At 55.8% G+C, this 25,808-nt stretch overlaps 1 protein-coding gene across 12 annotated transcripts in view; it reads right to left on the minus strand.

Moving 5' to 3' along the window:
* SLC37A1 (solute carrier family 37 member 1) overlaps positions 1-25,808 on the minus strand; it is a 77,970-nt gene that overhangs the window by 28,802 nt on the left and 23,360 nt on the right. For 11 of the 12 annotated variants that reach the window (XM_045036563.1, XM_045036561.1, XM_045036565.1 and 8 more), the window contains 8 exons: positions 22,095-22,176; positions 13,866-13,998; positions 13,090-13,168; positions 9,677-9,812; positions 8,375-8,451; positions 7,160-7,326; positions 2,231-2,268; positions 215-295 (listed from right to left, as the gene is read on the minus strand). In XM_045036563.1, coding sequence (XP_044892498.1) covers positions 215-295; positions 2,231-2,268; positions 7,160-7,326; positions 8,375-8,451; positions 9,677-9,812; positions 13,090-13,168; positions 13,866-13,998; positions 22,095-22,176 — 793 coding nt within the window. The remainder of the gene's footprint in view (positions 1-214; positions 296-2,230; positions 2,269-7,159; positions 7,327-8,374; positions 8,452-9,676; positions 9,813-13,089; positions 13,169-13,865; positions 13,999-22,094; positions 22,177-25,808) is intronic. The other variant, XM_045036566.1, reaches the window with a different exon arrangement.

Genomic DNA, 25,808 nt, shown 5'->3' on the forward strand with positions numbered 1-25,808 from the left:
GCGGAGCGCGCCTGGGACACGGAACGCTGAGCACAGCCGTTGAATGAGGGCATCGCTTCCGAATTTGATTACAGACTTAAAGTAAGTCCAGCCTGTTGCCCAAAGAAATCGCGCAGGGGCAGGCTCAGGTCTCATGCAGGAAACTCGAGGCCCAAGTCTGTCACCGAGGCAGGGCTCGGATTTCCACAAGGCGGCGGGGGCTCGTTCGACTCACCAGGGGCTTGTTCTCGTCGTCCACGAAGACTTGCTTCTGCAGCCTGAATCTGTGTGCGCCGTTCTCGTGGCCCCTCGAATGCTGGGTCAGAAGAGCAGAGCGTTACAGCGATTCCCGAAGGGACAGCGGCAACCGCAGTGGCCACCCCAGAGCAAGGGGCACCGTGCAACACGTCCCAGGACAGGCGCCGGGGGGAGCAAGACACACGACTAAGATAAAGCAACAGGTAATCGGGGGCTCTGGACCCTCAGACAAAAGACGTGGAAAGAAGATCTTTCTTGAAGAATAAGCCAAGACTGAGGGATAAGGAAACGTAAAAATGCTGATTATGGCAACCTAATTGTCCTTACTGGCTTTGACAGTTTTCAATGACAGATGGAAAGGCCTGTAGAAACGATACAGGGCAGTGCCCTTCTCTAACGAGTGCGGAACAGAGGCCCTGCCGGGGTCAGCAGCGCGATTCAGGGCAGGGCGTTTTCACGGACACTAGTCACTGCACAACCAAAAACCGATCCTTACGAGCTTTGAAACGGAAATTCATGCTCGCGGCAGGAAAATGGCTTTTAAAATGTTTTACAATATCGGGGCGCCTGGGTGGCGCAGTCGGTTAAGCGTCCGACTTCAGCCAGGTCACGATCTCGCGGCCCGTGAGTTCGAGCCCCGCGTCAGGCTCTGGGCTGATGGCTCAGAGCCTGGAGCCTGCTTCCGATTCTGTGTCTCCCTCTCTCTCTGCCCCTCCCCCGTTCATGCTCTGTCTCTCTCTGTCCCAAAAATAAATAAACGTTGAAAAAAAAAATTAAAAAAAAAATGTTTTACAATATCAACTATAGGTTTTTTTTTTAACGTGTTAACCTTCCTGAAGGTCGTGATTTTCAAAATCGGGTTTGTTTTCATTCAATAAGGCACCGGAACCCCTCTTTTCAGATTGTGCTTAAAGACTCCAAGTATTAACAAGAGGGAGTCTCTGGCTCCCTCTCTTGCATGGCGGCGGGCGCTGTCCGGAAGCAGCGGGCCTTGGCCGTGAGCGAGAGGAGCTCCTGCCTGCGCGGTCACCTCCCACTGGGGAGACCAGCGGCAAGGGGTAAACGAGATGTACTGGGTAAAGCCGGGTAGAGTAGGAGGCGGTTAATCAAGTCAGTGATGTGCCCTGACTTCCCAGGCAAAGCGTGAAACACGGGTTTGGGAGGAGCAAGGGCGCAGTGTTTGAGGAAACTGATGAGCAGTGGCTCAGAGGGGAGAGGACGGCGTCGGGGGCCAGCCTGGTGGACGTGACGTCCCAGGAGCTGGCCTGCCCACAGGGGGGACAGTGGTTCCCCGACTGAGACGGGGACAGCCGGGGCCCGGCTGTTTAGGGGGTGAGGTGGAGAGATTGCTGGGTCGTGGCTCGTCTGAGACGCCTCTACGGGGGTGGCAGGCGGGCAGTGCCCCGTGTGACCGTGCTGCTCAGGGAGAGGCCCCGCTAGGACTCCACACCAGCGCACAGGGGGTGCCGAGGCAGGGCCCGAACGTATCTCCAGCAGTGAGAGCACAGAGGACGGGGGAAGGAAGAGGCTGGGGTGCTGACGCATCTGAGGCTGCAGGGACCCTGGCGGGCTGTTTCGACGGCCCAGCGTGGGCCGGAGGGAAGGCAGGAGGCGTGCACGTGAAGTCAGCGAGGGTGGCCCGCGGGGACTGCTCCACGGTCAGCGGGGAACTGGGCGTGAGGGCCACAGGGGCTCCACCCAGGGAAGGGACACCACCTGCCGGGCGCGGCAGAGGAGCAGGGGCCCGGCCTCAGGTCAGCCTCTGGGGGGGACGTCCCGGCCCGGACTGCTCCAAACTTCTCGTCTGGGGGTCTGTCGCCACGGTCATGACTAGCCCTCTCCTGGCACTGCCAATACATCGAGGGTGGGACCCTGTCCACACTTGGCTACCCACTGACACCGCACAGAGCAGCCAGACTGGCGGCGGTCGGCAGACACCTAGCCGACGGCACGCGGTCCTGGCAGACGCGAGGAGTGGAGAGGGAGTCCTTACCGCCACCAGGGAGGAAGAGCAGGCGATGTCCTTGGGATCTGAAACACCAAACAGAGCAACGTGTGAACCCAGGCCTGAGAGCTTCCACCGCAAGAAATGAGACCGCCACGAGCCATCTGATACTTGAAGGGAAAGACGGCTGCCCGGCGGGGTGAGGCTGCAGCTGGTCAACCCGCCAGGCCGCCCCACGCCCCCTCTTTCCGTCCCCGGGACCACGTGCTCCCCCAGTGCCTGTAGCATGGCAGAGGGAGCCACCGGCAAAGGGAGACCGTCACACGTGTGAAAACGTGGGACATATAAAAATAAGCAGAGCACATGTGTGCTATGATGACAGGCCATGGAAAAAGCACGTAAGGACAGGAATCAGAAGGAACTGTAGAGGTGGGACAAGCCTCTTTGGAGCAGCTGGTCACTTTCAACATATGTGATGGGCTCATTAACATTACAGAATGAATTACGAATAAGAGTTAGTGGGGACCAAACATCTATCGTGATTAGAGCAAAATGCCTTTTATCGAAATGCGAAGAAGGAAGGACAGGTGCAAAGCCACAGAGCCGACAGCCAGACTCACAGCCTCCAGGAGCTGGGGGACGTGGACCCCCTGCTTCGGAAGCCAGACGGCCGCCCTAATGGGATACACAGGTCCCTTGCTTCGGAACGGCTTTGAAACCCAGATGGCCGCCAGGACCCCCTGCTTTGGAACCCACACACCGCCTTAAACAGCCCAGCCCTTCCTCCTACCCAGAATCCGGGTCTTAGTGTAACTTTTGGTGAAACAGCTTCACTGCCTTGAAACACAAAGAGCGACGGGGCTTTCAACTTCCCACAGCTGAGTTCCCTCTGGGGACACGGGGGTGACAGCCACGGGGGGCCCCACCGGACTGAACACACATTCTGCTGGACCAGCAGCTCTTCCACGCCCGCCGTGCGTGGCCGCTTGGCACTGGTGGTCCTGGTGGCACACCTGAGATGTGCCGTCACTGCTTATAGAGATGTCAGCGGTGCGCAGGTGGCTTTCCCCAGGGAGTCCTCTGTGAGGTCCCCAAGGGTCAGTCAGGGGTCGCCACTCCTCATGAGGCTCGGCCAGTCCCCACGATACGGCCTTCACTGTACGGGGCATCAGCACAAAGGACACTCGGATGGGACACGCCGGAGAGTGGCTTCCCAGGCCGACCCAGAGGGGCCCGAGAACGGGGAACCGAGAGGGACCCCGGTCACGAGAAGGGTGGGGAGGGAGCGGAGAGAAACCAGCAAGGTGCACGTCGACTGGTCTCCCCTGTGTCGAGGGCTCTGCCGGCAGCATCGCCCGTCCTGACAGCTGGCCGTCATCACCGTGCACACGGAGCCTCCCGGTCACGGGGACAGAACACGGTCCCCCCTCCCCTGGCAGAAAGGCCCCAGTTTTGTTCTGCTGTGGGGGAGGGCAAGCGGCCTCCTTTAGGCTGACGTGCCCTGCGTCCACATGGACCCGGGCTGACGGGGGACATGCGAAGACAGGCCTCAGGCGTGAGAGCCCGGCCGGGGCCCGGGCGAGGAGGACGGGAAGGGTCTGAGCCTGCACGCTGGGTTCTCTCTGCTCACGCCAGCTCATGCGTGGCGCCTGGGGTCCCGGCACGAGGGAATGTCAGGGGACCACAGAAGCACCTTGTCCCACGAGGCCGGCTAGAGGCGCCGCCTCCAGAGGAAAGTCAGCGGTCAGCACACGGCAGTGCCCGTCAGAGCCGCGCGCACAGAGGCCCCCGACCACGGCTGCGGGGAGACAGGGTGCATGGCGGGGGCAGGGGGCTTCCCCAGACAGGGCGGCATAGAGTAGAGAGGCCCACTTGGGGGTCGGGGGGGCTGTACTGCGGGATGAGGTCCCCTGCCGATAGGTACGGATGGCAAGTCTGGCCCGCGCGCCGGAGCGATGGGGTCACGAGCCCTGTCGACCTCCTCCTGGCTCCCGTCGGGGGGCCTCCTCGGGGGCTCCGACATCCCCGGCAGGAAAGAGAAGGGCCTGTGGGGACAGGGGGGCCAGAGGCAGAGCGAGGAGGGGTGGAGGCCGCCTCACGTGCGCGGCGAGGGCGGGAAGGGGGGCTGCGGTCAGGGGAGTGCGCGTCCCACGAGCAAAGCCAGTCTTTCACTTCACCGGGAGAAAGGGGCTCACGTAATGGAGCGACGGTGGCAGAGAAGACACCCATGTGTGGCGTCTCTCAGACGCTTTCTAAGAGAAGAGTTCCCACAGCCCCAGAGATAATCTCTCGTCTCTGGGTCCTAGGGAACCCCGGTCTGACAAACAGACTTAAGAAAAACCTACACTCTCTGTTGCAGAAAACGTCTCTCAAATGCATATTGTCTCTGTGACAGAACATAGCGTTTACAACAGAGTTTGGTTTTTTTAATTATCACCTAAATGACAAAAAAACCCTTTTGAACCGTATCCACGAGAACACATCCCAGGGACCTAAGAGGTCTGTGGCCAAAGTGCGAGAAAGTCTGAATGGGTGAGCAGGCACCTGTTTCACCCCAACCTCACCGTCTACCGTGTGACCTGGGGCAGGGCACCCACGGCCCTGGAGGTCCACGCGACTATACCTGCAGCAAGCCTGGCACGGTGCCGGGGACACAGGAGGCACCTGCTGTACGGTGACACAGAATGGTGACACAAGAAGGGCCACTAATTACTCAGAGGGCGTGAAAGATGACTCAAGTCCAGGGCACAGAACAGGGTAAGCCTCGTCCGAAGGCAGTGCCGGGCGAGGCGGGGTGAGGGTGGGGACCAGGTGACTGATCTGGCTCTGGGGGCAGGGGGGGAGGGAGGGCAGGTTCCCCAAGAAACCTGCCCCAGACCGTGAAGGGTGTGGGAGCAGGAGGGCGGGTGTGGGGGGGCCGGGAAGGGGGAGTGGGCAGACACCACGGGTGGAGCAGTGGAGGGGAGGCACAGGGGCTCGGCCGAGGGCCCGTGTCGCCTGTGGCGAGGGCGCAAAACCGCCTGGACGGGGCCGGGGACACGGGCTCCGAGTCCAGGCCTCCGTCCCCCAGCACCGCCCTGCCCAGGGTGCCTCAGGCCGCCCCCGTGGTCAGCACGTGGCCTTTCTCCTCAGGTCAAGGACAACCCAGGAGCAGGAGAACGAAGTGCAGGTCTGTCCCCAGGGATCTGTAAGCCTCCGGACAACTTCCTGGGCAGGGTCCCCGGCCTCATGGCTCGGCAGGGCCGGGAAAGCAGCTCGGGGGTCACCGCAGGCGCGGGACCGAGAGGGGGCCCCCGACCAGGGCTGGTGGGAGGGCAGCTCCAGGAGAGCCCTGCGTGGACCCTCTCTGCCTTGTCCCGCCCCCTCGGAAGACACAGGAGTGGTGGCTCCGTGGGAAGGGGGCTCTCGCTTTCCTATGGAGGACGAACCACAGCTTCCTTGTTCCTGGAAATCCTGTCCTGAGTGGCCCTGCCCAGGAAAACCGACCCGAACGGTGCTACGATCCTGGCCGGGCTGGCAGATTAATCGCTCCTGCCACACACCCCATTCCGTGTCACATTTCCTCTTTCCCCCTAAACCACCCTTCCTTGGTTGGGGAAGAGAAAAAAAAGGTGCCGTGGACTCTAGACTTCGGGCAGGACACACCCGGGGGCCCCTGCGCACGAGCAAAGAGGACGCGCATTGTTCTCCAGATGACTAATGCGTAAGGGACACTCTGGAGAGCCCCGGGACCGAGCTCCAGGTGCCAGGGAGCCAGCGTGGAGGACAACAGGGGACACGGGGACCTTTCCCGGAACTCCGTGGTACCCAAGCTATGGCTGCCCGCCACAGGCTGGGTATGTGGGTGAGGCGGCTCTAAACCCCCGTCTGTCTCACGATTCACTGGTCCTGGCCACGTGGACGTGTTGCAAATAGTGTCCTCGGCCCCGGAGGAGGAGGAAGAGGGGGTGAGCCGCAGCCGCCCCTCCCTGCGCCCGCCCGCGGTGCACCCCAGGCCTCAGCGGACCACGGCCTCGCTCTCACTGACAAGGCTGGCCTGGAGCCTCACACCCGCACAGCTGATGATAGTCACTTTAAGACGGAAAGGTTACCTTTAGCACAAGAAACAAGAAGTGAGAAGCTGGGTCAAACAGACCTCAACGTCCCGGGTGACGAAGCCGGCAGCCCGAACTCAGAGCTGAAGTGACAATGAACGCCCAGCACGGAGGGCGTAGCCGGGCTCCTGAGGGTCCCTACCTGGGAGTCAACAGTGGGGAGCTGTGCTGCACCGTATGATTTTGTTTTCCCTGAAGCCAAATCAAAGAAGTAAATGCCAAACGTGACCCCTCAGAACAGCTCGTGGGACGGGGACGCCTCAACACCCGACACTTTCGGCAGCTTCTCTCCCACTGGGGGTACTGCCAGGACTCCTTGTCCCTGCCGGATCTCTACTTTGAAAACTGATTTCAAATTCAATCAAGTCAGAAGGGTGGTATTGAGTCTAGAGTGGGGCAAAGAATTTGAGTTTCTGGTAGAACACTCTTCACCTGATTAGGACATCCGGTCTTGGGTTGTGCCATGACTTGGTGACACTGTCTAAGGTAGATCTTATCAGAAGACAGACAAGCCGGCGAGGTACCAGTCTGCGTCGGCAAGACAGGTGAGCAGGTGCGGCCACGCGGGCTGGGCACTGCACCCCGGCAGGTGAGCAGCGTGGCAGGCCTCGGGCAGACGTGACGTTGCCGGCACCGGGCCAGCCACATGCACCTTGTGCCGTGGGGCAGGAGGGCAGGTTGGGATGGGAGGAATCTCAACATCAGTTACTCCAGAAATCAGGAGACCACAGAAAACCCAGCCAGACCTGAAGACAGAAGGCTGCCTGGCAAGGGGAGAGCCAGGGCGACCGCGGGCCCACGAGGGGCCAACACAGCCCGTTCTCTTAACAACTCGCCCCGTGAGGCCCTCCCGGGGCGCCATGTCCAAGGCCGGGGTACTTACGTTCGATGAGAAACAGAAAGCACACAATCCCCATCGCTGCCACGATGGCCCCGGGCACGATGAAGGACAGGCCCCAGCACGTGGACACCCAGTAGCCGGCAATCAAGGACCCCAAAATGTTGCCCACGGACGTGTGGGAGTTCCAGACCCCCATAATCAAACCTCGCCTGCAACACAACAAAACACAAGACGGCCAATGATGTCGAGAAGCTTCAGTGGACCAGCAGGTGGAGGACAGACGGTGCCTACGACGGGTGCGAGGAAACATCGAAATCAACGGGCAGCGCGGATGCCGCTCCCGCAAGGTTGTCTGGCGGGACACGCGTCAGGCCGTGGCACTGCACGCCCCTCTCAGAGCTTTGTTATTCTGTGCTTACGAAGAGGAAAGAAGCCTTTCCCTGACCTTCTTGGAAGGCCCCACATTTACATTTGTGCCTCCGTAACTGAAATACAATCATCTGGGGCACCCGGGGGGGGGGCTCAGTCGGTTGAGCGTCTGACTCTGGATTTGGGCTCAGGTCATGATCCCACGGCTCAGGAGTTGGAGCCCCACATCCGGCTCTGGGCTGACGGCTCGGAGCCTGCTTGGGATTCTCCCTCTCGCCCTCTCTCTGCCCCTCCCCCACTCATGCTGTCTCTGTCTCTCAAAACTAAAAATAAACTTTAAAAACAAATACGATCGTTTGAGGAGATGCCCCATTAGCAAAAGTTCACGTCGAGGACCCCACCGGCTGAAGGATCGAACCCGGGCTCACGGCGGTGGGTTCTGGCCCTGCTTCCCTGCTTTCCCCATGGCTCCCAGCGCTGTGTGCTCTCGGGCCTGGCCACGCCGTGCGCCATGCAGAAATCACGGACCGTGGGCCCATCGCCAAACACTGAGTGCAGCTCAGGACCTGTCACCCTTCCAGGTGCCTTCCTGTCTTGGGACGATATACTTATTGCTTCACAAGACCCGGGGCCGGGCCCTAAGCTCCGTGTTTCTGCCAGGCTCGCGGGTGACCAGCTGCGCAGAACGACACGCTCCCCCAGCCCGCGACAGGGACAAAGGCCCACCTGAATCTCAGAACCCCAGAGTGTCAATCATCTTTGAGAGAGCAGACTAGCAAAAGTGGCTTTTTCTGCAGCGGATCTAAAGAATGACTAAAAATGACGTGGTCTGGTTTGCGTCAGAATCTTAAAAAATAAATGGTGCTGAAAGCGGGTGCCTTTTCTCACCTTCCTTTTCCGAACCAGTTGCCGAGGCAGGTGACGACGCTGGGCCAGCCGGTGGTCTGCACCAGTCCGTTGATGATCTGTGGGCAGGGGCAAAGGAGGGCTGACGGCAGGCGGGGAAGCGCACGCGGCCGTCTTCAGGCCAGGCTCACAGGCGCTCGCTTCCCCGGTTCTTTGCAAGTTTGGGTGCACAGCGGGGACTCCCACAGCAGCAAGGCAGCAAAACCCTCCTTGATGGGAGCCTCAACAGCCACGGATGTGTTTTCAGCCACACACACACACACACACACACACACACACACACACACGTGCATGGAAATCATAGATAAGTGCTTTCACTTCTGTGGCCTGAGCCTCTGAGAGAAGAACGGGCTGGACGCAGAGCTCGGGGAAGCGTTTCTCCACGTTTCAACAGCGCCCGGGCTGACGCTCTCAGAAGGTTCAAGAAGCGCGAGCAGGTCTGCTTTAGTCTCCGGGGCATCCAGGGTCAAGGGCACGACAGGAGCTGCCCTCCTTTGCCCCCTACAACGTCCCTGGGCCAGTCCGGCTTGCCTTCCCTCTAGGAACAAGCTGGGACTCTGGGAAGCTCTTTTCCTTCCTAATTTTTTATTTTACTATAAAGTGTGAATCGCTGTTGTCATTAAAACAGCCAAACTTGTTCAAGTCCAACGGCAACAGTTGAAAAGCAAATTCCGGACAGTTGGCTTTGATGATTTGATGACACCCTCAGGCTCTGGAGAGCCTCAGAGACTGGGCATGAGCATTTTCATCATTTCTCACTTGTGGTCGATGTTTACCCAGGGTGGGGCAGGGCGGGGCAGTGGCAGACCAGGACAGATGGGCCGGCAGGAAGGGCAGAGCCCACGGCCTGGCTCTACTCCCCTTGGAGCGCGGTGAGGCTCTCTCCTCTCCGCCCTGCTGACCACCCGCAACGCCGACCTCCCGCCAGCAGCTCCAGAGTGCTCCCTTCCTCCCACCCCTGCCACCCTGTGTCCCTCCATCGAGACAGGTCAAATGGGCCACAGGACACGAAGTCTCCCACACTCGGGCGGCAGGGCTCCCAGGCTCCCTGCCTCAGTGCCCAGCGGGGGGCTCGGAGGGGGAGGATTTAAGAGGCAGGTCCCAGGACTAAGGGAGGCCTCACAGCTACTGCAAGGACAGAGCTTCCTGTGCCAGCACCGACCCCAACGGCAGACAGGACCCCGTGCACCCCCACCCCCAGGCAGCCTTCTCTCGTGGCAGAAAGGCCCAGTCCGATTCCTCACGGAAACCCCACCCGTGGGGAGCCGCGGACCCAGACCTCACCTGAGTTACCACGTAGAAGCCGAAACTGTGGATGTTGTAGAAATACCCTAAGCCAAACAGGGCGGTAAAAGCACCACTGGCCAGCATCCCAGAAGTCAGGTAATACCGAATGGGCAGGCGTTCCCCTATTATGCCACTGAGGACGGAGAAGAAAGTAGCGAACATGAGAAAACAAACACACCCACAACGTGAAGGGTCCGGATCTTTCCGGATGTTTTCACGCTGTTCTCCGAGCTTTCAGAACTCCTATGCGCTACAGTTTCCAGGAAGATTTCATCACAGCTGTCTCCAGTGGAGCACTTATTAACCAGAAATTGGCAATTGGCAACATCTCTTAGGACTTTATTTCTAGTAAAAGCCACTAACCGTCAAGTAATAAACCTCAAACACTATGACTTGCCTGTGACGGTTGCCAATTAAAACAACCAAAATCTCGTCCTGCTAGTTAAACGTGTTTTTCTGTAAACAGCATCCAGTAACTGTGCCTAGTGTTCAAACATCTGGAAGGGCAGATGTAGGCGTGTCATGAAAGGGATCAGTTGTGGCCTCGGTTAGTCGCTCGCCCCCGAGCTGTCACCGAGTCCCCTGCGTTAACACGCCGGGCTGGAGGGGCTCTGCCAGCTGCCTTCCGGCTGGCACCACCGTGACCTGGTTTGAAGACAGACAGACTGGAGCGTGAGGTCGGGGACAGGGGGCGCCACGCTCCTCTCCACCGGCAAGCTGGCCCAAAATGAGCAGCCGGCTGGAGAGCTCCTTCCCAGAGCCGTCTGGCGCTCCGGTGGGGTCGCTGTGGGTGAAGGGCCCGGGGCAGGGTGGCCTCTCACCGCCTTAGGGGAAGGGCCACCAAGGAGCAACGTGACAGTGTCGCTTGTTCGGTGCACAAAACCCAGAATAATCCCAGGTAACTGGGAGGCTTTTGCAGCCATGAGAAACCACGGGTCACATTTTCTTCCACGTGGCCGTTAAGGGATTCGGATACACAAGAAACTTAATGGAGAGTGACCCCGACCTGGCCGTGAACAATGCTCTGGGAACCATCTCCACGATTCTGTCTTTCATCTCAAGAACCAACACACTAGAAAACCTGTCCTTCTGGAGTCCCCAAATAAAGCCAATCTACCTAACACCACACCGGTGACTGAGGCAAATGACTAAGGCAGAGGAAGTAACTTAAAATTAGAAACAGGGGTGCCTGAGCGGCTCAGTCCGTTGAGTGTCAGACTTCAGCTCAGGTCATTGATCTCACAGTTTGTGGGTTTGAGCCCCGCGTTGGGCTCTGTGCTGACAGCTCGGAGCCTGGAGCCTGCTTCGGATTCTGTGTCTCCCTCTCTCTCTGCCCCTCGCCTGCTCACACTCTGTCTCTGTCTCTGTCTCTGTCTCTGTCTCTGTCTCTCTCTCTCTCGAAAATAAATCAACATAAAAAAATTAAAAAAAGAAATTAGAAACAACATTCAGGTCAGATTTTAAGCTGGGGAGAAACCGGTCACAAACTCAAGAGCATTCTAGAGCTAAGCAAGTTCTCTGCTTCAACCCGCTGACTTCAGAGGAGAGAAGAGGTGTCTCGGAGGGGCTGGCTGACCTGCCTGGCGTCACAGGACAGAGCTAGTGCCGTCGGCCAGGGCTGACACGTGTTCTCCAGTCTTGCTATATGACACTGGGCCCAAATTTAGTCTCTGCTTCCAAGTCACTAAAGAAAAGGCCTGAGGGAACGGCCACCATTCCACCTGACATCCGATTCATACCGGGACCAAAGGCCAGGGCGCACCTGCTAGGAAGGTCTGGGCTGATGGAGGCGCCCCCGTATGCGGTTCACGCGACATACAAACGATCCATTTCCTGAGCCACGTGCCGCAGTGTCACTAAAGGGCCATCCAAAGAAGCAGTGTATGCCTTTGTTACAGCCACGAGTCTACTCCGGATTCTACACGAGGCAGAGTTTTGTTAGTAAACCCTCACTGGTGAGTTTCATGACATGTTATCTTTGCTGATACATAAGCAACAGTAAGACCCTCTCATTCAAAGCCTTCTTAACCTCAACCCTCTTGACCCGTGGGGTCGGGTCACTCTGTGCCGTAGCATGCTCAGCGGCCCTGGTCTCTGCCCACTAGATGCCAAGCACCCCTTGTCGGGTTGTGACACCAACCTTGTTTCCAGATCCTGCTAAGTGTTGCCTAGGGGACAATATCACGCTAAGCTGAGAACTGCATTTAAATACTGTTTTCTAGTAACTGGGAAAAACACAGTCCAACCTTTGGGCTTTTTCTTTTTTTTTTTTTTTTCTTTTTTTTAAGCTTTATTTATTTTTGAGAGAGAGAGAGAGAGAGAGAGAGAGAGAGACAGAGCATGAGCAGGGGAGGGGCACACACCACAGGCTTCCGTATCCAACCTTACACATTCGGTCATTCAAACCCGTTCTGCAGGGCTACGCAAATGAAACACAGACGGGCCGTCCACTCCACCAACAGAAAGTGCCTGACGGGGCACCACCCCCACCCTGCACTGGGGTCCAGGGGCAGGTCTGGATGATGCCACACTCTGGGTGGATATCACAGAGAAGCTAACCGCTCACAGGTGTCCCCAAGATGTTCAAAGCTCTGAAGATCACTGGGTCTCTGAACATAAGCCCCTTGAGCTGAAGGCCTTTAGTCCCTATAATTTTTTTTTTAAAAGCCGGCTGGACTGACACGATACCAGTTTTTCATCAGCCAATCACATATCCTGTTACCCACATAACACTTCCACCTTCCTGGGTCGATGCAGGACGGGGTGAGAATCACATGTGACCGACGCTGGGAACACTCCACGGGCGGGCTCTGCTCTGCGCATTCTACACGGATTAGCTCATCCTCTCCTGCCATGATCCGGGGAGTTAACCACTGTTGTGCCCATTTCGCAGAGGGGAAACTGAGGCCCAAAGAGGGGCAGCACTGAGTCGGATTTATTCCCAGCTGCGTGTCTCTGGGGTCCGTGCCCCAACCACAGGGAGGACGGTGAGGTGCTGTTTGGGGCGAGCTGGGCAGCCAGGGGGACGTGCCCAGCACACACCCTAAACTGCGGTGACTCTAGTGATCTGGGTCACGTGAACAGATGGTGGCCCCAGGGACAGAGGAGAGGATCACTCTGCACACGATCCCCGGGAGCTACCAGCACCCTGTTCCCGGCGACCACCCCACGGCAGGGTTAACGGTGCCTCCGAAAGCCCGGGGCCCTGAGAGCCGTCCCCGGACGGCCCGCCCTGAGCAGCACAACATCCGGGGCGTCTACACGCACCGCTTGGCGGTCTCGTGTTGATCAGCCCTGCAGCACACTTTACCCTCCTCTCTGAGAAGAGCCGGGGTGGTAAGCAACTCGCAGACATATCCTGCGGCAAACGGACGAGAATGACGAACATCTTGAGAAGCAGGCAGACCTACCTCAGGTACATGCCGATGGCGTATGCGCACAGGAACGAGTAGTCCAGGGCCCCGAGCAGCTGCTGGTAGTTGTCCTGGTCTACACAGGGTGAAAATCAGCAGGAAACAGTGAGTATGGACTACTTCCACTAAATACCAGTCCGTGTTCTGGGGCCGGGTGATAAAGTGCACATGCCTGCTGTCTACACTTGGGCAGCAGACGCAGGAGAAAGGGACGGTTTTGAACACAGAAAGTGTGGCAGGACATCCGGTTGGCTTCTGGACAAAGGGAAAGAAAGTTGCCACATTCTCAAATAATCCCTAACTAGACGTCATCTGGATTAGAGAAAATCCCCCACTGTGCATGGGGAGCCTGTGGTTTTTTATTCATTTTGCCTCCCGAGTTAATCAGGCTTTTCTGCAGCAGCCCCGGGCCAGCCCCCGCCCCACACCTCTGGGGGCTCCGTCTCCCGTCCAGCACGGTCCCCGCTCGGCAAAGCCTGGATCTCAGCCCCGACAGATGCAAAATACAAGTCCTCTTGAGCAGACTTCCCCAGAAAGAGGATCTCCCGGGCGTCAGCAGGTGCCGCGGGCACAGTAGCTGCGGGAGGCGGCGAGCGGGTGACAGGACAGAGCTGTCCCCGGACAGGCAGTCACGTCCGGGAACATCGTTAGTGCCGCCCACATCGGTGAGGCTGCCTGTCGCTTTCAGGACTGGCTGTCTAGCCACGCGAGAGGCCGCAGGACGGCGCGCGTCAGGATCGGGATGCACGGGGGTGGACAGACGGAGAACTCACCAAACGGGGCCCAGCTGCAGTCAGTCTCGTTGTCTGGTGGCTGTTGGCGGGGGGTGTCACTGGCCCTCTGGCTCTGGCTGCTGAATTCGACGTCCCCCTCGTTCAGTGCGGTACAGTACCTGTGGAGCTCACCCTAGGACACCAGCAGAGACAGAGAGCGCGCTCAGGCCAGGTTCAGGGGCTCGCGGCATTGGAACAGCCGCCCCCTCCTTTCGGTCTTCCCAGGGCAACCACGCTCTGGGGGAGCGAGGCCCCTGCCGGGGCGGTCTGTCTGCACGACCCACCGAATGCCTGCGGTGACCGGGGCTGCTCGGGCCTCTGCCGCTCCCAGCCCCGAACTCACACACAGCCAACACGGGCCCGTGACGGTCGGGCGGCGGAGACGACCACGCAGCTGAGAGCCGCCTGCTGCCAGCCCGGCACCGCCTGCCACACTGCGAACACAGCCTCATCGTGCCAGATTTACACCCGAGTAAATGCCCCGCGAAGCCGGAGAGCAAGGCACAGGTCCAAGCAAAGAGGAGGATGAACCTCCCATCAGAAGAAGCCTGACGTGAGGAGCGCAAAGGGCAGACTCGGTCAGTCACTGGAGGACAGAACCTAGCCCCAGGTGGCAGCGGTGACACTCACTCACCGGCAGGAGGGCCGCGAAGGGGGCGGGGCACGCGGGGCCTGGAGCGGGAGCTGGAAGGGGCCAGACCCTAACCTGGGGATCGTTCGGGCTTGCGCATATTTGCCAGGCTAGACACTTCAGATCTGCGGGTGTTACCGTGTGCAAATCACGTGCCTCAGTAAGACAACAGCACAGCTGGGGCACAAGGCCACCGACCCACCAAGTTGTCCGCGGAGCCAGCATGCAGGCCAGGGGCAGAGGAGTGTAAGGCTCGGGAGCCCTCTGGCTGACAGGTGTAGGGGCCTGAGGAAGTCGCTCCCACCTGCCTCAGTGTGCCCGCCTACAGACAGGGCTGGCCCCCCTCAGCCGCAGAACTTAGCGGGACTGGTGATGCTGTTCCGGGGCATGGACGCACCAGGGAGGGCCGGAGGAGTGGGCACCGGGTCTGTGTGCAGGGCACAGGGGACGCGGGGTGCTCCTTACAAGAGGACCTCCCCTTCCAGAAAAGGGCCCGTCTTGCTACGGGGGAACCTCCACCTGTCTACCAGTCTGCCTTTCAGCCCCACAGTCCATGTCTCCCCTCCCCAGGCGCCCCTGCCGCCTGCTGTGCATTTTCTGGGTTTTTCTGCTTCCAGGGGCTCAGATGAAGTAATCCCCCAGGTGTGAGTGAGGGCAGAAAGGAGGCAACCACAAGGGCAGGGAGTGGCCCTTAGTGGGAGCAGGGCGCCAAGCGGCGTTCTTCACGGAGCCGCAGCGTGAAGGCAGGGGTCTGGGGTTCACGAGGAAAGCTGGCCCCAGAAAGAACAGCGGCCACACGTCCTGCCCACCGCCTCCTTCCCTGGCACCCGTCTCTTCCAGAGGAGTCACCAAAGAGGCTCCTGCGAACGGCTGCCCTTGCCAGGGCTGTGGTCAGCCTGGGCTGGACGCCTCCTGGCTTTGCACGGACACACGCCACCGAGGCCTGGCAGGGCACATGGGACTCAGCCACTCCGTGGTCCCGTGGCTTGTCATCAGCACTGGGCGTTCTGCTAGCATTCAAACCTCGCCCTAAAAGTTCTCCGCGGGCTCCGCTTTACCAACTCAGTCGAGTCTTTGCAAGACAGCTTTCCTCTCACCCTCCCGGGGCCGGAGGCCGGCTGTGCTGGCCTGGATCTCGGAGTCCCCCTGCCCTGCACACAGCAGGCGGCCCTTCCCCATTCCCCCGGGTTCATACTTGGCTCCTCCTCTCCCCGCAGAAGTCACCCTTCCCTGGGCCAGACCCCGTGCCTCACCGCCCTCGCTGTCCATCCGTCGCTGAGAGAGCTGCAGGCAGGCCGGGCGCTGACCCGCCTGCCGAGACGGAACGAGGGAGGAGGCGGCCGTGGGCCACGGCTCCAAGCGGGGCTTCCACATCCCCTGGGACCAAGAAAGATGAGGAAGGATCCCTTCCTGTGTCATAAACAAGCAGAAAAGGGTTTCATCTTGGTTGTCCTGTGATGAGGGGGACTCTGAGCGGGGACTCTGGTGCCACGGGGCTGGCCTCCCGCTTCTCCCCTGGACTCTCAGAGGGCACAGCGACTTCACCAAGGCAGGGGGCCCCCCACTCACTCCAGCCTCCGGCGGCCGCGCTGAGCTCTTCCCCAGCCCGCACCCTTCCCACCGGAACCGCGATCTCCACCCTCCGGGCGGCCGAAGGGCTGCAGGAGAGCCAGCAAAGACTTCACGCTGGTCTCGAGGATGCTTGTTTCTATCGCCACGTGCTGGCTGTCAGCCACCAGCTTTATTCCCACACCCGGTGTGTGAGGGAAAGGAAGGATGAATTAGGCCAAGAGGATCTGATCAGAAAAACCCTCAGCAGGGGAACGAACGGGTTCATACCCTGGTGTGACAGCGACGGGGGGCTAGTCCTTGGCCCTTGCCAATTTTTAAGCGAATGTTTCCACAGGTAACAAAATTAATGGACGTGTGACACCAGGCGGTCATTAAAAGCCAAGCAATCAGGAGACTTTGTGGCCTGGAGGCTCCAGGTACACGACCCTCCAGGTTATTTACCGCTGCCCACGTGCCACACGGCGGGACAGCAACAAAGTACACAGCAAGTGCCACGGGGATTGGAAGGTGGGGGCGGGGGTGGGAGGGGCTGGTGTCCGCAGGATGGGGGGACACGGCAAACAGCCACGAAAACAGCCACGGGGCCACAAGGCGGGTGGGGGTGGGGGAGGGGCAGGCAGGGGTGGGGTGCGGGTGCTCTCTGTCCCGTCTGCAGATGCATCTCCAGCCCTGGCCCCTCCCCCAGTGCCCCTACCAGTGGGCAACAAGAGGGAACCACGCGGGATCAGCGGGCAGCATGGCCTTTCCGAGGCACCGACGTTCTATGCGCGCTCACATCCACGCAGACTTAGGCACACATATCTGTACGTGGACGCACATTTACTGAAGACTGTTGTTTAAGCCTCAACTTGAGCCACGAGCCTCATACACTCATTCATCCCAACTGTGGGGGGGGGGCACCTCCTGGGTTCTCAGGTCTGCCAGGCCCCAGTGATGCTGCTGGTTCTGGGTGACTGAGCAGAAAACCAACCGGGCGGGGACCAGGGCGGGGACCAGGCCGGGGTCAGGAATTCAGGGCGGTGACGATGGGGACAGCAGGTCAGAGTGGGATGCCGGCCTCGTCAACGCCCCCAGGAGAGGGGTCGTGGTTGTGCCCCCTGTAGACGGCACAGTGAGAGCTTAGATTAGAGCACGAGTGCATGCGTGTACGTGTGAGTGTGGACGCAGTCCACATTCAGGGACACGTGTGGTTAGCTCTCTGTGGTCCACCAGGTGGTATGGGCCCGTTCACTTTAACTAGTCCTTTACATTCCTTTTATCAGGCTTTGGGTTAAAAGAACCTGCCAAGGCATTATCCAGAGGAAGTCCTAAAGGAGAAAGGAAAGTTCTGGTACCTGTGGCGGTCTGAATGCCTGTGTTCCCCCAAATCCCTGTGTTGAAACCTGCCCCCCGCCCCCGTGATGGAGTAGGAGCGGGGGCCTCTGTGAGGACGGCAGGTCCCTTACGTGAGGACACAGGGAGGCGGCCATCTGCAGGCCGGACCCTGCTGGCACCCCGATCTGGGACTTCCAGCCCCCAGGACTGAGAGCAGTACACGTCTGCTGCTGGTGAGCCACCCAGCCCACGGAACTTGCTAGAGCAGCATGAGCGCGGGGACAGGCTGACCGTGGGAAGGGCGGCGGGCCCTGCGTGTGCTCAGCTGGTCTGCGGGAACCACTGGCACCACAGGACTGCACCGCCAGCCCACACCCGCTGCCACAGGGGCACGGAAAGGGGGCGGGGGGCTTTCTGCTCCTGTGCATCCTCTAGTTTTCAGAAACGGAACCGTTCTATATAGACGTTAAGTACACCTTCCTCTCCCCTCTCAAAATAGCTCTAGAAATCTTCCTGTGTCACCTGGTCTGGCTCTAATTAATTATCGTTTTGTTTCTTAATACTTGTTTCTTTACTTTTTGAAGTTTATTTAAGTAATCTCTACACCCCACGTGGGGCTCGAACTCACGACCCCAAGATGGAGAGCCGCACGCTCTTCTGACTGAGCCGGCCAGGCGCCCCTGTGATTCTTTTAAGTGGCTGCGTATATCAGCTTATGGACTGGCCATAATTTACTCAGACTTTCTTCGCCTGCTGACTAGGGTCACATAATATGCAGGATTTTTCCTTTTTCTTTTTGAAATTGCAAACACTGCCACAGTAAAGACACATTTGCAGATTTTAAGTATGGCGGCGCTTTCGGTTAACGGGCAAGAGTCCCAGCGCGGCTGAAGGGTGCATACTCTATCTCGGAAGAGATACGGTTCACAAAATGGTCCCCAGAAGGCGGGAGCCCGGCGTCCCCATTGCCAGCGCCTGGCCGCCTCCCTGCCCTCGCTGCCGTGACGAGGGCAAGTGTTTCGACAGCGGGAGTGATGCGATCAGGGGCCACTTTCACTCGCCTTCATGACCGCTCTCGCCCGGCCACCGGGTGTCCGTGAACGACCCCACCCGCCATCCCCTCTGGCCGGCCGCCTTCGGGCTTGCCAACTCCACACTTCTAAGATGGACATACTTTCGCTCTTGGAATTTTACTTATTCTTCCCATTTAATTCTTTTTTTTTTTAATGTTAATTTTTGAGACAGAGAGAGACAAAGCATGAACAGGGGAGGGGCAGAGAGAGAGGGAGACACAGAATCTGAAACAGGCTCCAGGCTCTCAGCCGTTGGCACAGAGCCCGACACGGGGCTCGAACTCCCGGACCGCGAGATCGTGACCTGGCTGAAGTCGGACGCCCAACCGACTGCGCCACCCAGGCGCCCCCCCCCATTTAATTCTTTAATGTACCCATCTATTTGTATAAGACAGAGACCCCACTTCATTCTTGTAGCCGAGTAGCCAGCTGTGCTCATGCCTTTTGCTAAATACGCTACACTTTTCCCAGCACCTCCGTCGACCACGCCACGTTTCTATTCTCTTCTACTGACCTCTTGGTCTACTCTCAGGCGTACCATAAAAACTTGATCACGGTGGCTTAATTTTTTCCTTGGTCATTAATTCTTGCACATTTTTCCACATGTATTCTAGGGAGACTTGGTTCAGTTAAAAAGACACTGCGGCAGGGCACCTGGGTGGCTCAGTCGGTTAAGCATCCGACTTTGGATCTGGGCTCAGGTCACATAAGTTTGTGGGATCGAGCCCCACGTTGGGCTCTGGACTGACAGTGTGGAACCCGCTTGGGATTCTCTCTTCCTTTCTCTCCCCCTCTTCTGATCGTGCTTTTTCTCTCTCTCTTTCTGTCTCTCTCTCAAAATGGATAAATGAACTTAAAAAAACAAACGTGGGGCGCCTGGGTGGCGCAGTCGGTTAAGCGTCCAACTTCAGCCAGGTCATGATCTCGCGGTCCATGAGTTTGAGCCCCGCGTCAGGCTCTGGGCTGATGGCTCAGAGCCTGGAGCCTGTCTCCGATTCTGTGTCTCCCTCTCTCTGCCCCTCCCCCGTTCATGCTCTGTCTCTCTCTGCCCCAAAAATAAATAAACGTTGGAAAAAAAAACAAAAAACAGAAACAAACGCTGCTGTGTTCTAATGAAGCCCGCACACCGGGACACTGGCCGCTCTACCCACAGCGTGCACCGCGGCCAGCTTTCCCGGAGGTCTTCTGTCTGCTGCTGAGGGTTTCCCACCTTCCTTCCTACAGGCCCTGTGTGTGCAGGGAGGGCCGGATGCTCACACTCAAACCAGTGGGTGTCCCCGTTCCCGCGGGGCACAGGGCTCCCTGCAGCTCCCCAGAGAAGCCCCCTGCCCTCAGGTACGCTCGGGCCCACGGGGGCGGCGCGTTGGGGAGAAAGAGCCCCCAGCGGCACCCAGTGCCTGGAGCAGGCCCTGCCAGTGCCCAGCCTCGCGGCCTGAGGCCGGGCTGGGACAGGATGTGGGAAGGGGGAGGGCTGTGCCCCTGGCTCTCAGTCACTGTCAGCTTTGCTTTCTCTTTGCTCCACTAAAATCAGAGACAAATGGAATGTCTCAACGGTGATTAAAGGCGAGTCCAAACAGAGTAGCCTAAACCTGACATATGTCCTGTCACTCTACAGATGAGAACCGTTCTACAGAATGAGAATGAGAACCTGTCACTCTACAGAATGAGAACCGTTCTACCTGGTGACCAATTCCAGGTAAGCAAATATATTTTAATTTTGTGTTGCTTATAATGTGTTAGGAAATACAGGCTGCAGAGAATTCAAACTATTCTTTGTGTCCCCAGAATCATCCCTACTTCTCGTTTTACAAAGAAGAGGCCCAAGCACGTGAGCGCTTTGTCAGGTGTTATAAAGCTTAAGTCGCTGCAGGTAGTGGGACAACCTTATCCACCTGAGAAGAAGAAACCTCAGCTCAGCCCATCGAAGGTGCTAAGCCTGAAAATCCGCGTGCGAAAGAAAAGCCGGGTGCGAGGCTGCGGACGTACTCAGGTACTCCACACCCTGCGGGCCCGCGGCACAGAGGTCGAGAGCAGAGACCCTGCGGAATTTGCTGGAGCTGCGCCACCCTGCACGAGGGGACTGGGCTCCCGAGCCCCCAGGCCTGCTGCGAGGACTGTCAAACGATGAACAGGGCACCCTGCCCTGCCACGGGGCTCAGCAGGCGCCCTGACGGATGCAATGCTCACATAGGAGTTGATGGGACACCGGCTCATCAGTAAGCCCCAAGCTCCCGGCGGGGAAGCTGGGAGGGTGCCCCACAACAATGCTACATCCCTTCCTGGCTGAGCAGAACCCTTGTGATAGCACATCGAATCCAAGTGTCCTGTCCCGCCACGGAGGTCCTGTGGCGGCCGGCGCCCCCTCCTGTGTCCTCGCACGGAGCTTCTGCCCCCTAGGCGGGGCTTGCCGGTGAGAGCCCACCCTCCCTACTCTAGGCGTTTGCCCCCCACCCAAGGTCAATGCTGAACCCCCAGCAGCTCCTTCAGCCCCACGGCGCTCACCGGGACCCCTCCAATGGCCTCTTCCATTCTTAGAACTTGCCTTTCCTTGAGCCGTATGTGCGCTTCCCTAACAAGGAAGACAAGGAGTGAGTGGTAGCATTGAAATGTAGTGGCTGGTCCTTGGTATGATTTTAGAGTCCCTGGTTGGGTGCATCACATCCCACCATCTCTTGTCCCCCCACAGTCATTCAAACTTGGTATATCAAAAACTCCAGTGACGTGAAGGGCACAGAAGATTCCTGCTAACTGGGGGTCAAGGACGAACTGTAGGATCCTTTGAGTAGATGGATGCTGTTTAACTAACACCCACTGGGCGTTACTGGAGAGCAGGGAACACAAAACTGTCCACAGAACGATGGCCGTGTTCGGCATTCCCTGTCCCGCTGGCCTGAAGGCCTCTGGGCGGGAAGGGAGGAAGTGTGGCTACAAAGGTCAGAATCACGTTGCCCGATCTGCGTCCCTGCCCAGGACCAGAGGGTGAGGGGGCAGGCAGTCGAGTTCTGACTAAGCGATCTTTGGCAACAAACAATTTCCTGTTGCTTCTACAACCAAGAGTCAAAAGCCTTGACAGTCTATAGGCAAAATGATGTCGTTCCTGTGAGGGTAAGAAAATTATCTCGCTCCTTCCCCAGTTTAAACTGGCTACTACGTAGGACTGTCTACTTGAATCTTCTCTTCTTGAAGTCTAGTTAAGTGCCCTGCTGAGCGTCACCTGGTGCTCACCCTCACTCAAACAGAAGCTCGTGGCTCTAAGAATAGCGGGGCCACCACGGCCAGGCTTAGGATCGGAGCACAGTGACGGGAGAAGCACCTTGGGGAACGATTTCAGATTAGATGTGTCTGGAGGGAAAAATTCACGCAGGACAGAATAAATACTTAACGAAGTTTTAGAAATCTGCAACCGTCGACTAACGCGGCACCTCTGAAGTTACAAACCCTAAAAGCACTTCGAAGACGTTCATTTCAGAAAAGAGAAACCAAGGAGGATAACTTGCTTCTAAACCGTCTGTTTCCTCCACTTGTCTCACCACCACCTCCCACCCCCTCCCTCGCTCCCAAACCCGTTCCTAAAGTAACAAGTTCCTTATGGAAATCATAGGCAGGACATGAAACGGGGTGCTTTTTATGATTTCTTACCTTCACTATGCTGATAGGCTTTCGGGATAAGTGGAAACTGGCATACAGCAAAAATGTCAAAACAAAAATGAAGGCTCTGTACCTGAAACACAGAACAGAGGTGGGGGGTGACGTAAAATGATACAAGATGCGTTAAGAGTACACTGTGTTTCCCTTGCCTCCGGAGACATAGCCAGAAAATGAAGTTACTGCCTGTGCTCTCCCGGGATTTTGATGGTTCGGGTCTCATATTTAGTTTTGAGTTTCTTTTCGTGTCTGGCGTAAGAAAGCGGTCCGGTTCCATTCTTCTGCATGTCACTGTCCAGTTTTCCCAGCATCATTGGTTGAAGACACTGTCTTTTTCCCATCGCATATTCTTGCCTCCTTTGTTGAAGATTAATCGACCACACGTTACGATCGTGGATTTATTTCTGGGTTTTCTACTCTGTTCTACTGACCTATGTGTCTATTTTTGTGCCGGTACCGCACTACTTTGATTACTACAGCTCTGTAGTGTCTCTTGAAATCTGGGATTATGACGCCTCCAGTTTTTTCAAGAGTGCTTGGGTTATTCGGGGTCTTTTGCGGTTCCGTACACATTTTAGGAGTGCTTGCTCTAGGGCTGAGAAAAGTCCTCTTGGTATCTGATAGGGTTTGCGTGGAGTCTATAGATTGCTTTGGGTAGTACAGACATTTTAACAATGTTTGTTTTTCCAATGCATGAGCGTGGAATGGCTTTCCACTTCTTTGCACGATTTTGACTTTCTTTTGTCAATATTTCATAGTTTTCAGGACACAGGTGTTTCACCTCTTTGGTTAAGTTTATTCCTCAACATTTTGTTGGTTTGGGTACAACTGTAAACAGATTTGTTTTCCCAATTTCAGTTTCTGCTCCTTCATTATTAGTGTATGGAAATGCACCAGGGGCACCTGGGTGGTTCAGTCAGTTAAGTGTCCAATTCTTGATTTTGGTTCAGGTTGTGATCCCGGGGTCATGGGACCGGGCGCCACGTTGGGCTCTGCGCTGAGTGTGGAGCTTATTTGGGATTCTCTCTCTCTCTCCCCCTCTGCTCTGCCCCCTCCCCACCTCATGCTCTCTCTCAAACTAAAAATAAATAAAATGCTCTAATTATGCTAAAAAAAAAAAAAAGAGAAATGCAACAGTTTTCTGTAAATTGATTTTGTATCCTATGACCTTACTGAGTTCATTTATCAGTTCTAGTAGATTTTTAGTGGAGTCTTTCGGGTTTTCTATATATTCTATCATGTCATCTGTAAACAGCGAGAGTTTTGTTTCTTCCTTACCAATCTGGATGCCTTTTATTTCCTTTTGTTGTTGGATTACTGAAGCTAAGGCTTCCAGTACTATGTTGAACAACAGCGGTGAGAGCAGACATACCTGTCTTGTTCCTGACCTTGGGGGAAAAGCTCTGTTTTTCCCTACTGAGTATGAGGTTCGCTGTGGGTTTTTCATATATGGTCTTTATGATGTTGAGGTACGTTCCCTTTAGACCTACTCTGTTGAGGGTTTTTATCATGAATGGATGTTATACTTTGTCAAATGCTTTTTGAAAGCATTTTGACATGCTTTGAAATGATCTTATGTTTTTTATACTTCCTCCTACTGATGTAAGGTATCGTGCTGATTGTTTTGCGAACACTGAACTACACTTGCATCCCAGGAATAGATCCCCTTGATCATGGCGTATGATTTTTTTGATTTATTGTTGGATTTGGTTTGATGCTATTTTGTTAAGGACTTTTACATCTATATTCATGAGAGATACTGGCCTGAAGAGATAAAAATCCTTAAAGAGAGGGGTGCCTGGGTGGCTCAGTCAGTTAAGTGTCCAACTTTGGCTCAGGTCATGATCTCACAGTTTGTGCATTTGAGCCCTGTGTTGGGCTCTTAGTGGCAGTGTGGAGCCTACTTGGGATTCTAGCTCTCTCCTCTCTCTCTGCCCCTACGCCAGTCCTGTTTTCTCTCTCTCAAAATAAGTAAACTTAAAAAAATCCCTGAAGAGAGCATAGGCAGTAATTGCTCTAACATCGGTTATAGCAACATCTTTCTAGATGTGTCTCCCAAGGCAAAAGAAATAAAAGCAAAAATAAACTACTGGGACTACATCAAAATAAAAAGCTTCTGCACAGTAAAGGAAACAATCAAGAAAACGAAAAGGCAACCTACCGAATGGGAGAAGATATTTGCAAATGACATATCTGATAAAGGGTTAGTATCCAAATATATGAAGAACTGTTACAACTCAACACCCCAAAAATGAATAACCCAATTTAAAAATGGGCAGAAGACATGAACCGACACTCCTCCAAAGAAGGCACCCAGATGGCCAACAGACACATGGAAAGAGTCTCAGCATCACTCACCATCAGGAAAATGCAAATCAAAGCTACCCTGTGATATCCCTTCACACCTGTCAGAATGGCTACAATCAACAACACGAGAAACAACAGGTGTTGGTGAGAATGCGGAGAAAGGGGAACCCGGGTGCACTGTCGGTGGGAATGCAAACTGGTGCAGCCACTCTAGGGAACAGTATGGCGGTTCCTTCCGAAGTTAAAAATAGAACTACCCTATGACCCAGGAATCACAATACTATTTACCTCCCAAATACAAAAACACGAACTCAGGGGAATATGTGCAACCCTATGTTTATAGCAGCATCATCTACAGTAGCCAAATTATGGAAACAGCCCAAGTGTCCACCAACTGATGAATGGATAAGGTAGATGTGGTATACGTATACACTGGAATATTACTCAACCATAAAAAAGTGAAATCTTGCCACTCGCTTGCAGTGACATGAGCGGAACTAGAGAGTATAACGTTAAGTGAAATAAGTCAGTCAGAGAAAGACAAATATTATACGGTTTCACTCACATGTGGAATCTAAGAAACCAAACAAATGAATAAAGGAAAAGAAAAAAGAGAGAGAGTCAAACCAAGAAACAGACTCTTAACTATAGAGACTGATGGTCACCAGAGGGGAGGTGGGTGGGGGCAAGCGTGAGTAGGTGATGGAGATTAAGGAGGGCACTTATCAGGATGAAAATAAGTAAGTAAATAAAAAAATACATACATACTAAAACACTGTAACTATATTGTATTTTAATGTACTTAATGTGTTTTAATTTTGTAACGTTTTTATTTTATTTTTTGAAAGAGAGGGACAGAGCACAAGCAGAGAAGGGGCAGAGAGAGAGGGAGACATAGAATCTGAAGCAGGCTCAGGCTCCGAGCTGTCAGCACAGAGCCCAACGCGGGGCTCAGACTCACAAACCGCGAGATCATCGGCTGAGCTGAGTCGGACGCTTAACCAACTGAGCCACCGGGCGCCCCTATACTGGATGCATTTTAAATTGTCTTATGCTGCATATTGTTCATTCAGTCCTATATCATTATTAATCCTGTATGCAGGATGGCCATAATATCACATTTAAAAAATCTGCCACTTTTGTCCAAATCGAAGCTATTCAAATATTCGTTAAAAAAAAGACTACAAAGAGAAATCTGAGATGCGGAACACAAACAGAGTCCATAAAGTAGACAGAAAGAAACCGTCATCTAGTCCGTAACAGAATTAACTGCAAATTTCTTGTAAGCCTACTATCCCGGGTGTTTCAGATCCTGTCTATTTTTTACTTTTTTGTTCCTGTGCAACTTGGTAGAAGGACACAAGAAATGCAGGAATATAAATACCCCAGGCACCTCCACGA

The sequence above is a fragment of the Felis catus genome, chromosome C2 (genome assembly GCF_018350175.1).
Source record: "Felis catus isolate Fca126 chromosome C2, F.catus_Fca126_mat1.0, whole genome shotgun sequence".
In the NCBI taxonomy this organism is placed as follows: Eukaryota; Metazoa; Chordata; class Mammalia; order Carnivora; family Felidae; genus Felis; species Felis catus.